Source organism: Saccopteryx bilineata, chromosome 1, assembly GCF_036850765.1.
Source record: "Saccopteryx bilineata isolate mSacBil1 chromosome 1, mSacBil1_pri_phased_curated, whole genome shotgun sequence".
Taxonomy (NCBI): Eukaryota; Metazoa; Chordata; class Mammalia; order Chiroptera; family Emballonuridae; genus Saccopteryx; species Saccopteryx bilineata.
Window position 1 is genome coordinate 333,442,954 of NC_089490.1, and position 12,821 is coordinate 333,455,774.

The window sequence follows — 12,821 nt, forward strand, 5'->3', positions numbered from 1 at the left end:
CCGTATTCCTACCCACTCTGAGATTTTATTTTATTTTTATCTATTCCTGGTCTAAAAAAAGTAATGAAAGAATGTATGTACAACTCTGCCATTGACTGACTCACGTGTCTTTACCTCTTTCGCCCCATCCCCTTTGCCCCATTTTGTGGGGATAGGAGGGACTAGATCCTTTATAAAATTCATAATTTCAAATATAAAGTCCATGGAAAACATGTGTCCCAAATTCTGCCACAACCTTCTGACACTGAGCAACAAATGATTTTCAAGTTCCTTCTCTGCTGTTTTGTCTGAACATTTTCAAACCTGGATTGGGACTTTTGGTTAAACCCCAAAAGCCCCGACAACCAAGAGCAGCACTGGGGCTCAACTTCTCACCTTGCCCCAGCGGCTGGTACAGCAATCCCCAAAATGTATTTGGAATGCTAAATTGCTCACAAGTATTACAGGAGAAAACAAGGGTTTGGTGATCAAAGATGTTTATTGAAATGCTGATTTTAAAGTATTAACATGTCTCTTTAGTACAGGACTTTTTAGAGTTTTTAATGTGCAAACAAGCATGTGAATCCCTGATAAAGAGGGAATATTGACGGGTATCTTCCTCCTCCTTGGTGATGGTGCCCTTTTTATTTTTGGTAGAAAATCTGGAGGGATGAGTGTTTAAGGCACATACTTTGGGAAATGTTCTACTTGTCTTCCTGGGAAAATATCCTTACAAAGTATAACTAATACATGTAAAGCACCAATTATATTAAATTATCATGAGTCCTTTCCTCTCTTTTTATTTCAACTTCAATGATAGTTTAATACCACACTTCCTTTTCTTACCACTAAAAAAAATAGACATGCCGAATGATTTTATAGTCCAATGAGTTATGTTGTATAAGCATATGGGTACAATTCTTTAGTAAAGTACATCTACTTGTAAACTAAAAATTGGTATTATTTTGACTTTGTGCCATTGCCAATTCCTGCTGAAGTAAGTTTAAACTTTGCAAAAGATCAAAATGAAGAAATCAAGATGTATTTATTTTTAAAGAATCAGTTCTGACCTAGGTGCTCAGTGAACATCTTTTTGCACTAAGTAAAAGCAAAACCAAACAGAACCCCTAAATACCAGACAGACCTAGAGAGGGAGACCTCTCTTCTTCCTCAGGCTAGATTTCTGCTAGGTTCCAAGCAAACTGTTCAGGAACTCAGAAGATTCCCAGCAGCCCTGTGTCTCTTTGCTGTGCGTAGTTTCTTATGTGATTTGAAAAAAGCCTCTGGTTGTACACCTCGAGTGCCTCGTCAGGATTATCTATCTGAAAAGCTCACACGCTTTTCTACCCTTCTGAGGAGACCCGCCAGCCTAAAGCCACCCGGAGGAGGTTTAGCATTAGTGCTGTTATCTGAGTGACCTCACAATCACAAGGCAGGTTGAAACTAACCAGAGTGTAAGAACAGCAAACATCTGCCTTGTAATACATTTAAAAAGTGTTCAGGCTGAGAGACGAAAAAAATGAAAACATAAAATTAGTCAAACTCTTTTCTTAATATACTGCAATTATCATATTGATAAAACATTCATAAAGGCATTTCTTAGAGCAATGATGCTGATCCACTCTGCATTCTCCCAAATGTCACTGTTACTGTTATATTTGATTAGTTGTGCCTGTAGATTATAACATTCCAGTAAAACATGCCCTTTTAATGCTAGTGAAAAAAAAGCCATGTTGTTTTTTCTTAAAGCACCTTCCAAACATTTTTACTATAAGTAAAGTCCAAGAGAAAAACCTCCATGTTACACAAGTACACAGCTCCCCAAAAGCGTATTGAAAACTATGCAGAATAATTTTGATTAGGCTGTCTGTCTGTGCCAGGGTCCAAACAAGTGCTTATTCTGTTGTGACATCTGCCGAGCAATGCATCCATTGTTCTCTGGAATTTAATTCATTTTAAATCACTCTTGTCCAGATGATAAAACATGAGATGCGCTATACTCCGGGGGTAAAATGTAATGATTGTTTCTAGTGTGACCACAACGGTTAGCTGGGAAGCAATACAGCCTGTTCCAATTAGGCCCTGCTTATTGTCTTCTGGAAAACAGCTAGTTCAAGATATGAGAGTCAAATCCTGTTAAATGGAGGGACTGGCATAAACAACCTTGCCTACTCTGGTGTGACCGCAAAGCTGGCAGAGCCGTATGCAAAGTCTTCCCCAAAAGTAGAGTGACAGTCTTCGGAAGAGAAACTACTTCAAAACTACAAACAGCTTGGGTACTGACTGACTGTAAGATATAGTCTAATATGCGTACCAACATAGTCAACAAATTATTTTACCGATCAAGGACTACTGTGCAAATGCCCCAAATCCGAAATGTTGTAACTGCCTTTCCCAGAAGTCATCTGAAAGCTCCTGCAAGTTGCATGCGGTGGGAACAGTGCCATCAGAAAACACTAGTGATTAGGTATTTTAAAAAATGAAAACAAAATCAGATGAAAATACACAAATATACACCCATAAGGATTTCTACCTCCTGTATGCCACATATTTAATAAAAACCTTTGAAACAAGTTCAGATAAAATAAAAATCAAAGTTCTCAAAAAAAAGTGAAAGATTAACCTAATCGCTAAAGAATCCCTATTGCCCCAAACAGCAGTATGCTTTTTACTTCTATGCAAAGGTATGCCTCCGAACTGCTTAAATGATCTGATAGGATACACAAACCAATTTTTCAAATAATAAATCCAGTCATCTTGCAATATAAAAAAAGTAGGTAAAAGATAGTATGACACATTTTACACACACACACACCCCAATGACAAAATGTGGCCTCTCCTAAAGTGAGTACGTGAAGACCTCTAAGTGCCGCAGGGAGGATTACTGTGTCACCCCTCCCGACAATCCCGGTAGTTTCCTTTAATCCAATAGCAAATCTGGGCATATTTGAGAGGGGTGATCCTAACAGCCACATTGAAATCCTGTGGAGAACCATTCATGTCTACCCACTGGTGCCCTGAAAAGATGCCAATAATTTTTCGCTCCCACTTCTGCTGCTGTCTCTTCCACATCCTCACGTAGACGCCTGAGCCACTGGCCCCGGGCTGGGCATCACACTGCTGGTAGAGCAGGTCATAGGTCTCATCTTTGACATCACAGAAACGGTACACCAAATTGCCCAGTCGATCATTGTCATAACCAGAGAAGTGGATTCTGCCTCCTGGAAGCTGCTTGGCAGAAGGGCTCACCCCAATCTTCATGAATTTTCTATTGTGGAGTTTCTTGAGTTCCAGGAGGGCATAGTCATAATCCATGCCAATGTCGTTAGCATTGCCCTTGATCCAACCTTTGGGCACATGGGTGCGTTTCACTCGGATCCACTGGAATTTCATCTTCTCGGGCATAGCCGAGCTGGAGTTGTTGGCCTGTCGACCACCATCTTTGAACTTGGGCTTCAGGAAGCCCACCCGAAGTTTCTGGGTTCCTTTCACGTAGGTTTTCCCATCATGTATGCAGTGGGCAGCTGTGAGGACGTGCTTCTCTGACACCAGGGTGCCCGTGCAGCCTGTGGATAACTTCACCGATGTTGAGAAGGGGTAGTTGAGCAGGAAGTCCTTCCCAAAAATGCTGAACCTGCTGTCGTAACCATAAATCTGTCGCTTCCTCCTAGACTTTCCAGAAGACGCGCCCCCACCACCGCTGATGACATAGATGCCCACCTGTGTCTCTGTGCGGCTGCCATTGGCATAGAGCGTTTCATAAGACAGGTACTGCTTGACCTCTTCGTAAGTGGGCAGTGGAGTTCCCTTGTGACACTGGGGTCCACAGGAGGAAGACACTTCCAGTTTGGCTTTGGCTCCAAAGTCTGGCTTGGGCAAGTGGAGAGTGGACTGGGGCAAGACGACAGGGAGGTGGTAAGCAGGCCAAGTGGGTTTCCAATGGGCAGTGGAGAGGCTCACCTGGCCGACAGCACAGAGGAAGAGGAGGAGGAGGAGGAGGAGGAGCCCTGGAATCCCCGCCATGCTGAACACCACTCTCTGTGGGAAGAAAGACAAGCGGGTCAGGAGGGCAAGGGGCGAGTGCTGGGCCAGGCACTCGTTGACTGCAGACACAGTCAGCGGCATGCCTGTCATTGTTTCTGAGTATGTAAAGCCTCCTCAGGAATCAGGGTGTGGAGAGGAATCCCTAGATAATGGTCTCACTTACAATGCAAGGGCTTGACCTTGGAACATTCCCGTGGCTGGGTGCCCAAAATGAAACTGGGTGTTCATTCTTTTATGTTTATGATGCCCCTAATGATTGCAGGGCAGGGTGTGTGGGGTCACTAATCCCCAGATGAACTGATGGACCGGCCCCAATTTCTGAGTAATTTTGAGCCTTCTTTGTGCTTCCTACTAAACCTTCATTATTTTCCTCTCTTCCTCATGCCCCTGCCTTTCTTTCTTTCCTCTCATTCTCATTATAGCGTGAACTTGGAGCATCACCAGAGCAACTTGCTCACATAGAGGGTAAATTTAAATTACTCAGCTTACTGAGTGACAAGGCATCACAGAGGGGCAGCGTCACAGCGTCACATGGACAGGGGCTTTCGCCGCCTCTAAACAGCCAGTGCATTCAGAAGGGGATAAGACTTTTTTTTTTCTTTTTTGCAATTTAGAGCAAACTTAACTGTTATAAATTTAAGGCCAGACTAGTCAAGCCTCTAACAAACAAAATATTCCTTCTTCCTTGGGGGTTTTGTCTTATACTAACAAGACCTCTGTCAAAGGTCGATCACAGTATGATTGTGACTGTGGGTTACTTTTTCGGGTCTTTTTTTTTTTTTTTTTAAGTGAGAGGAGGGGAGATAGAGAGACAAACTCCTTCATGCACCCCTACTGGGATCCACCTGGCAACCCTGTCTAGGGCCAATGCTCAAATCAACCAAGCTATCCTCAGCATTGGAGCCAGTGCTCGGACCAGCCAAGCCACTGGCTGTGAGAGGGGAAAAGAGAGAGCTAAGGGGGCGAGGAAAGAGGGAAGAAGCAGACGATGGCTTTTCCTGTGTGCTCTGACTGGGGATTGAACCCAGGATATTACAAGTCGGGATGACGCTCTATCCACTGAGCCAACTGGCCAAGGCCTACAGGTCTTTTTATCTGTGGTCCCAGCTAGTCTTGAATTTGGGCTTATGCTAGCACTCAATACAGATTTACTGAATGAATGCTTGTATTAGTGGAAGAGTGAGTGAATGATTACTGTGGCTCAAAACATAATTTTTTGAATGATGCATGCTGCATGTTAATGGAGGTGTATGGGGATGAGGAGGCAGCTCAGACAAAGGGCATGGGATCAGGTATGGCGGTAAGGACAGGGGAGGTGTTCCAGGGGAGGTGAGGCCGGAGGTGGGTGCTGGAGCTGAAGAGACACAACACGACGTAAGTCAGAGTGAAGGGTCCTCTTAGAGGAAACGACACTGGGCAAGGCAGGGAGACCTGCAGCAGTGCGTGTCATCTCAGGAGCTACGCTTTGCTTAGCAGGGGTGAAACGGAGGGAGGCTGGGGTTACCAAGGGCTGTGTACATGAAATGATGAAGTTTGGATTTTATCCCGAAAGCTATGTTTAAAGACGGAGATCAATCACCCCCACCAGAAAACAAAAAGTACAGAGAAGATGGGAAGTAGTGCTTTCACAAATGTTCAGACATCAGTTGGCTCTGGCTGACTCTGAACCTTTAGTTCAACAGAAGCCGACTTAGGAGGTGGGGTGGTTCATTCATAACCCAAATCCCCAAGCGGGGACAAGAGGAGTTAGGTCTCAAGAGGCCAGTGGAATGTAGCAGGAGTCAGGCAGAAATTGTTTCATTAGTCTCGCCCGTTCCCTCTTCGAGAGTACAGACTCGTTGGCAACTCTGGGATACCTTCTGTGCTCTTTTATACAAAACTGAAAGATCCCAATGAGCTGATCTAGTCCAGGCGAGCGTGCCAATCGAAATCCCCAATATCCACAGGCTACATTTCTAAAACATGTGGGCGCCCCACCCACCGCTGGGGTCTTTTTGCTTGTCTTTGATTCTATTTCTGTCAGGGAGAAAGCAATGAGGTCCTAGAAAAGCCAATTCCTTGGGATTTCCTGAGTCCTTGAAACTGCTTCTCTCCATTTTTCCAAATAGGAAGGATCTCTGGGCCCTTTTGTGGGGAGGAAGTACCTCTATTTCTTTCTCTAAATCCTTGACATCACGTGCACACACGTTTGAGGTTACCGTCCAGACAGAAAGGTCTAAGTGGCTGAGGGAGGGGATGCTAAGGTTAGTAGAGGCCTCCTCCCCAACAGGAATTTTACCAGTAAGTGTGGTGAGGACAATACTTTAGGAGACTTTGGGGGATGGCTCTGTATCTGATAATCTCCATCTCCCGGGGAGGGCCCAGCTCTCGGACATACCTGGAGCTTGGACAGCTTTTTCGCTATGTAAGTTGCTGTCTAGGTGACTAAATGCCCCCACACCAGAATCCCTGCCAAGTGGGATATATGCTAGGAGGAATCGTGTATCTCCCACAGGGCTGTATCTTGGCCCCCTAGACACCACCCCTCCTTCCTTCCACTAGTGTGGACAATGTTAAAACCTGCCAACACTGAGCAGCAGATGTGGTAGGCCAAGTTTTACTCCAGCTTATCTTAAGAAAGAGAACCCGGAACCCAGACAGAAGTGCAAGCTGCCAAGTATTGCTGTTTTCAAAATATGATTAAATATGATTCTTAGGGGAAAGAAAGTAGGAGATGAGATAGTATTTTACTAGATATTATCATAAGCTGTAGATAATACGTTTGATGTGCACGACAAACACAACAGTTAAAATATGCTCATATTATTATCTATGTCATGCATCTTTATTTTTATTTTTTAAATTTTATTTATTCATTTTAGAGAGGGGAGAGAAAGGGAGAGAGAGAGACGGAGAGGGAGAGAGAGACAGAGAGAGAAGGTGGGGAGGAGCAGGAAGCATCAACTCCCATGTGTGCCTTGACCAGGCAAGCCCAGGGTTTTGAACCTGCGACCTCAGCATTTCCAGGCTGACGCTCTATCCACTGCGCCACCACAGGTCAGGCGTCATGCATCTTTAAATCCCAAACCTGAAATTTGTATGCTAACTGGCTTCGGGGCATGCAGAGTTTGAGTTACCCACTGCAGCAGAATCACTCCAGTGGCATCTGTCGTTAGCTCCATCTACCTATCCAACACTGAACAAGTCCACTGGCAAGGGTGTCAGGGAAGAGAAGGGCAGGCCAGACTTTGCAACTAGGATCTATCTAGGAACTTTGTATTAATGAATTAACCCTCTCTTGGGCAAAATTAACTCTAATTTCACTTTTCCAAGTGATTTGCCTGTAGTAAACTCCTGTTTAAAAAATACTTTAACCGGTTGGCTCAGTGGTAGAGCGTCGGCCTGGCGTGCAGAAGTCCCGGCTTCGATTCCCGGCCAGGGCACACAGGAGAGGCGCCCATCTGCTTCTCCACCCCTCCCCCTCTCCTTCCTCTCTGTCTCTCTCTTCCCCTCCCGCAGCGAGGCTCCATTGGAGCAAAAATGGCCCGGGCGCTGGGGATGGCTCCTTGGCCTCTGCCCCAGGTGCTAGAGTGGCTGTGGTCGCAACAGAGCGACGTCCCGGAGGGGCAGAGCATCGCCCCCTGGTGGGCAGAGTGTCGCCCCCTGGTGGGCGTGCCGGGTGGATCCCGGTCGGGTGCATGCGGGAGTCTGTCTGACTGTCTCTCCCCGTTTCCAGCTTCAGAAAAATACAAAAAAAAAAATACTTTCAATGCCCTAGAGCATGCCTCATTTCACAAGTGCCACCAGTGCCACTGTGGCATACCTCTTTATGTTGTTTCTTTAAAATATCTTCCTTTCAAAAAGAAACAATGTTTTTAGAAACCAGTTCACAAAAGTTAGTGGGCATGGAGAAATGAGAACGTGTCGGGTCTTGGGTGTGAGCGCTGGGCAGTCAGCTAGACTCCAGCCCCTCAACATAGAAGATCGAATTTGCTCTTCAGCAAAATGATGGATGAATAAGCCAAGGGCCTCTGGGAGCACTGATAAATCACGCAGTACTGCTGGAGAATGCTGAAGAGTCTACCACAGAATATTACTGTTCTAGGTAGATATTATCTAATGAGTATTAGATAATAAACTAATTCAGAGTTCTTACAACTTTAATTCTACAGGGCTGGCTTAAGCTCTAATCCCTTAGAAATAAGTTTTTCAAATACCTCAAAACACAGTAATCCTACTAGTTTAACACATTGCTTACAAGGTCCCTATATTATTACTTAAATCTATTCATTAACTTGTGGTGGGGTACAACCTTGTTCTTACATATTCTATCTTGATTCAAGTTTCTATGTATCTCTGAAAGCTATAAAACTGCATTTTAAAAAACTTAAATTCAGACTTAGGGATTAATGCAGGTCAAATTATTCCACACTGATTTGGTTTTTTGAAAATATCTGATCAGAAATTGAGATATAAAACTGTGTGTTCTCAGGTGGGTTTAAACTGGCATCATATTCAACTTAACAGCTTCATAAATTGCTCACTCCTTTACCACATGTGTGTTTAGGGTGGTTTAAAAACTGTTATGAATACCAGGTGATCTCTGTAGTCTTTTCTGCTCTGATCTTTTCAGATCCAGCATGCTCTGATTTGATTATTTTCTAGGGTCACAAAAGTACAGGTCAGGCATAATGTTTACAGACAGCGTCTGTGCTCTCCTGTACTGCCCAGGCAGGAGCTCCTATTCATGAAATTATGGAGAGAGGAGGCATTGGGAAAAAATAAAAAGAAAATTTCAGAGATCACGTTCATTTCTGCTTATCTGAGTGACAAGACTTCCCTGGTCAGTCATCAGAGGAAACAATGGCCTCCAGCAGAGGGCGGTGGAGTGGAGCATGGCTGGGTGTGAACGCTCTCCGGAAAGTGGGAGTGGGAACTGACCCTGCGCTTGCTCACTAAGTGCCTCTGCTGAGGCACTCACACCTTCCCTCATCCTTCCCAACTAACAGTGCACCAAGAATAACTGTGATGCTTTAAAATTAGGTTGGTGGCTTTGCATTAATTTCTCAGCTCACCTAATCACAGAATAATTCCCCAGAAAACAAATAATTATTGCTACTCTTTTTATAAACTCTTAGGTAAGCCTGTGTCATGCCCATTTAAGTTACTGAAATATAAACACTCTATAGAATGTAAGCAGATATAATAAAAAAACATCCATAAACTCACAACTGGGAAGTTAACTAAATGGGTTACATAACTCTAAATTCTCTCTTTACAAATGAAGCACCTTATCCTTATAGAACTGTCTGGAAAACTCGCACCTTAATTAAAGAATGAAGATTTCCAAGTCTTAGCTGATTATATGCAAATCTAAATGAAGAAAATTTAAGTCTACAACATTTCATTTTTAGGAATAAGCCTTTACAGGATAAGAATTCCTCAGACACATATTTATCTTTTAAAGTTCTCAGCTAAGTATTTTTATGCATCACTTCACCTAACTGGCAAAGCAGAATGGAAAATTAAGGTAGGCAAATACTTTTTTCACCATGCTTAGTAATATGGAAACTGTATTCCTGTTCCAACGCTGTATATCTGACCTACAAGAGGATTACACATTTCATGTTCCATCATTTAGTATGAGCCACTGTCCCGCTGTCCACTGCCTAAAAACATACCTCATGAGCATGCTGCCACTTCATAAGCTCACTACTAACCTCACAGGCAAGGAGCAGTGCACATTATCAGATGTGCAAACAACACTCATCTGCTTGGAGACCCAGCACCAGACTACTTTCTTTTCGGTCTGCAGCTTAGTCTTCGAAAGTGCAACAACACAGGACTCCTCAAGAGGGCAAGTGTTTGGGAGACTGATATAACTGCTACAGCAAGTAAGTGCTGGGAGGGAAAATCTAATCCGTAGCACAGTGTATAAACTATTGCACAACATGTGAACTTCTGTGACCACTATAAACAGTAATGACAGAAAGAAACAGTGGGAAAGTTTGTGGAGATAAAACGTTCTGAATACCAGCTGGAAGGATGACAAAGGGTTTTCCATGCAATCTGTGGCCAGGGATACTGAATAGTGAAACCATGCTAATTCCTAAAGCAAATACCTAAAAATGAACAAAGCTCTGTAGCCAGGCTTGCCTTCATTTTCCAAAGTCACAGAATCTATTAAAAGAAAACAGACCTGATCACACAGTGGTTTAAGAATTACAGTCTTGTATAGAAAAGAAATGCAGGGCATTGACAAGCCAATCCACCCTAAACATAATCTTGTGGTCAAACGAAGCTTAACTTCTTCTCTATCAGATTTTAGGCAAAATGAACCACCCCAGTGACCTAGGACAAACCTAGTAGCAGAACAAGAACAGAGTGTATAAAACTGTCAATGGTGAATCCATGAGAAACAAATTCCCAGGAGTCAGTGGGAGTCATGCATGAATAATGCCTGGTGAATTGAATCCTAAGGGAGCTGTGAGAGGAAACATGCAGGAGAACCTGAGACTCTTAAACACTGTAGAGCAGGGCCAGTACTGTTCTCAGATCCTCTAATGGGCATTTTGGCATTTATGCTACAGACAGAAAAATGCACCCAGCATTCACCGTCTACCTGAATAAGCTGTCAGTATTACAAAATGAGATCCAGATTAGTTACCTTGGAAAAATGCTTCCTTTCCAGTTCAGGCACAGAAAAGCATGACAAATTATCTCTTGACTTTATATAAGTGGGACAAATACAGCTGAAACAATTTATTCAAATGCAAACGGTGTGCATATAATCACAAACACTTTCACAGGTAAACATAATGGCTTTTTTGTGGCATCTCCTAAGTTCCTTCTCTCCTCTCCACCTCCAACCCACTCCTGTCTAACAGACTTCTTGGGACATAGTGATATGGTCACTTTTAAATGTTCATATGCACAAATAGGATCATAAAACAAGTGGCAATAAATATCCTGATTTTAATTTGGCATTCAGCGTTTGGCCACAGCTGACTTTAAACCATAGATGTAACTCCTTCCCACACCACCACGTGAAGAACGATTCTCACACTCGTCTTAAAAAGTGCTTGGGGACCCCTCAAGTTCAATTTCAGGAACTGAGAGAAGTCAGCCCAATGCCAACACTAACCCGGAGCTTTCCACCCACTAAGGGGCTGTTTCTGAAGTCTCATGGGTGTAGCCCAAAAGACAATAAACAAACAGGGTTTTTATCTGCTGTTTTCTCATGAAAGCAAACCGAATTTGCACTGCAAAGGGGAGTAGTGGTTTTCCTTCACTTAAACGAGTCTTTTTCCTCCTCTTTTGAAGCATTTAAAAAACTTTCCCCCAAACTTTATTTACAAGTTAACTCATGCTGACTGTCCACAGGCTGAAGACGTATTTGCTTTCGACAACCGCTGATAGCTCACTGACACTAGCTTCTTAGGGAAGCACTGGGTCATCTGCTAAGGCGCCAGAGAAAAGATCCCCTTTTCCAACCTGTGTTGGCTGCACTCCTCTTGCTAATATGTGTTCATAATCACGTGCCCAGGGTTAAAAATTAATGTTCAGATCTTGTTGTCGGAACACATACTGTTTAAGCAAAACTCAAGGGGAACAAGCGGTGCTGTGCGTGCAGGCGGTGCGGGTGTTGGCACCGTCCAGCCAGGAGGCAGCTTTCCCAGACCTGCTGTTGCTCCACTCCCACATGGCACTCAAGATAGCAGTTTCTTCAGAACGTTCCCCATCCGCTTCACGAATGACAGTGCGTGAATCCAAGTGCCCAGCAGCGCCTGAGTCTCCGCAGAGCCCCTTCAGGTCGCCAGTTCCAGTCCTCGAGCCCCCAGGCCGGCCAGGGCCACGTCTCTGTGCCCCGCGCAGTCACCCCACCCTGTGCGCACCAGCCCTTTGTCCCGCTCCTCCCGGCACCGCGCTGGCCCGCGACCGGGACGGCGCCCCGGCCGCGCCCGCACTCACCCGCGCCGAGCTGGCCGCCGGGGCCGGGCTCGCTGCGCCGCTCAGACAGGTGTGGGCGCCGGGAGGGCGCGCTCAGCTCCCATGCCTGCCCCGCGGCGCGACCGAGTGTGAGCTGGCGGGCGAGCAGCGCCGGCAGCGGGCGGGCCCGCCTCCCGAGGCCCGCCCGCCCCGCCCCCGCCCCCGGGGAAGCCGCGCGCCGCCCCCCGCACACGGTGCGCGCCCCCTCCCTTCGCCGCGACTCGGCCGGCGCAGCGCCGTGCGGCCCCGCGCAGGTGGGTCCCGGTGGCGCCGGTCAGCCCCAGCCCGCGGAGGGCCTGCCTTGGCCAGGACTCCAGGACTTGCCGCTTTCAGCACCGCGCACCCCGGAGCTGCGGCCCGCCTCCTGCTCACGAAAGCTCGGTACCCACAAAATAGACGGAGCTGGGGACGCAGGCCACACCTGGACACAAGGAAGCCCTTCAGCCAATTTGAACAATTGGCGAAAAACTGGGGCGCCCCCCCCCCCCCCCCCCCCATACTGCAGGCACTTTGAGAGGTTTTAGGTGACCGAGTTCCTCTCTTCACTCAGTTTCTCAGGTGCCTCCAAGGAACAGGATCCGGCTTTCTAGTGACACGACCAGACAGACCACTAATGCTTTGCAGCCCCTGGAGCGGTACGTGGGGCCCAGAGCGTGGCAGGGGCATGGCAGCTCCCCAATACTGGCGGCTGAGCCCACGAGCCTCGGCTCTTTGTCGCGGCTCCAGCTGGTGGAGCCACTTCCTCGCCCAGTGGGCCTGCTTCCCAAAGGCACTCAATGGGGCCACAATTCGGGGTCTTCCTCTAACCAGGCGGGTGGCTGTGCCATTTA

At 46.0% G+C, this 12,821-nt stretch overlaps 1 protein-coding gene across 1 annotated transcript; it reads right to left on the minus strand.

The window, feature by feature from the left end:
- Window positions 1–459: 459 nt before the first annotated feature.
- Window positions 460–12,116, minus strand: PRSS23 (serine protease 23). The gene is made up of 2 exons (XM_066248599.1): window positions 11,974–12,116; window positions 460–4,017 (listed from the first exon to the last, which is right to left on the minus strand). Exon 2 carries the CDS (start codon window positions 4,000–4,002, stop codon window positions 2,869–2,871), a length of 1,134 nt encoding a protein of 377 aa, XP_066104696.1. The 5' UTR covers window positions 4,003–4,017; window positions 11,974–12,116; the 3' UTR covers window positions 460–2,868.
- Between the last annotated feature and the right edge of the window lie 705 nt (window positions 12,117–12,821).

Bases quoted from the DNA above. Each gene is read 5' to 3' on its own strand.
- PRSS23 (XM_066248599.1), bottom strand. From the start codon at position 4,002: ATGGCGGGGATTCCAGGGCTCCTCCTCCTCCTCCTCCTCCTCTTCCTC.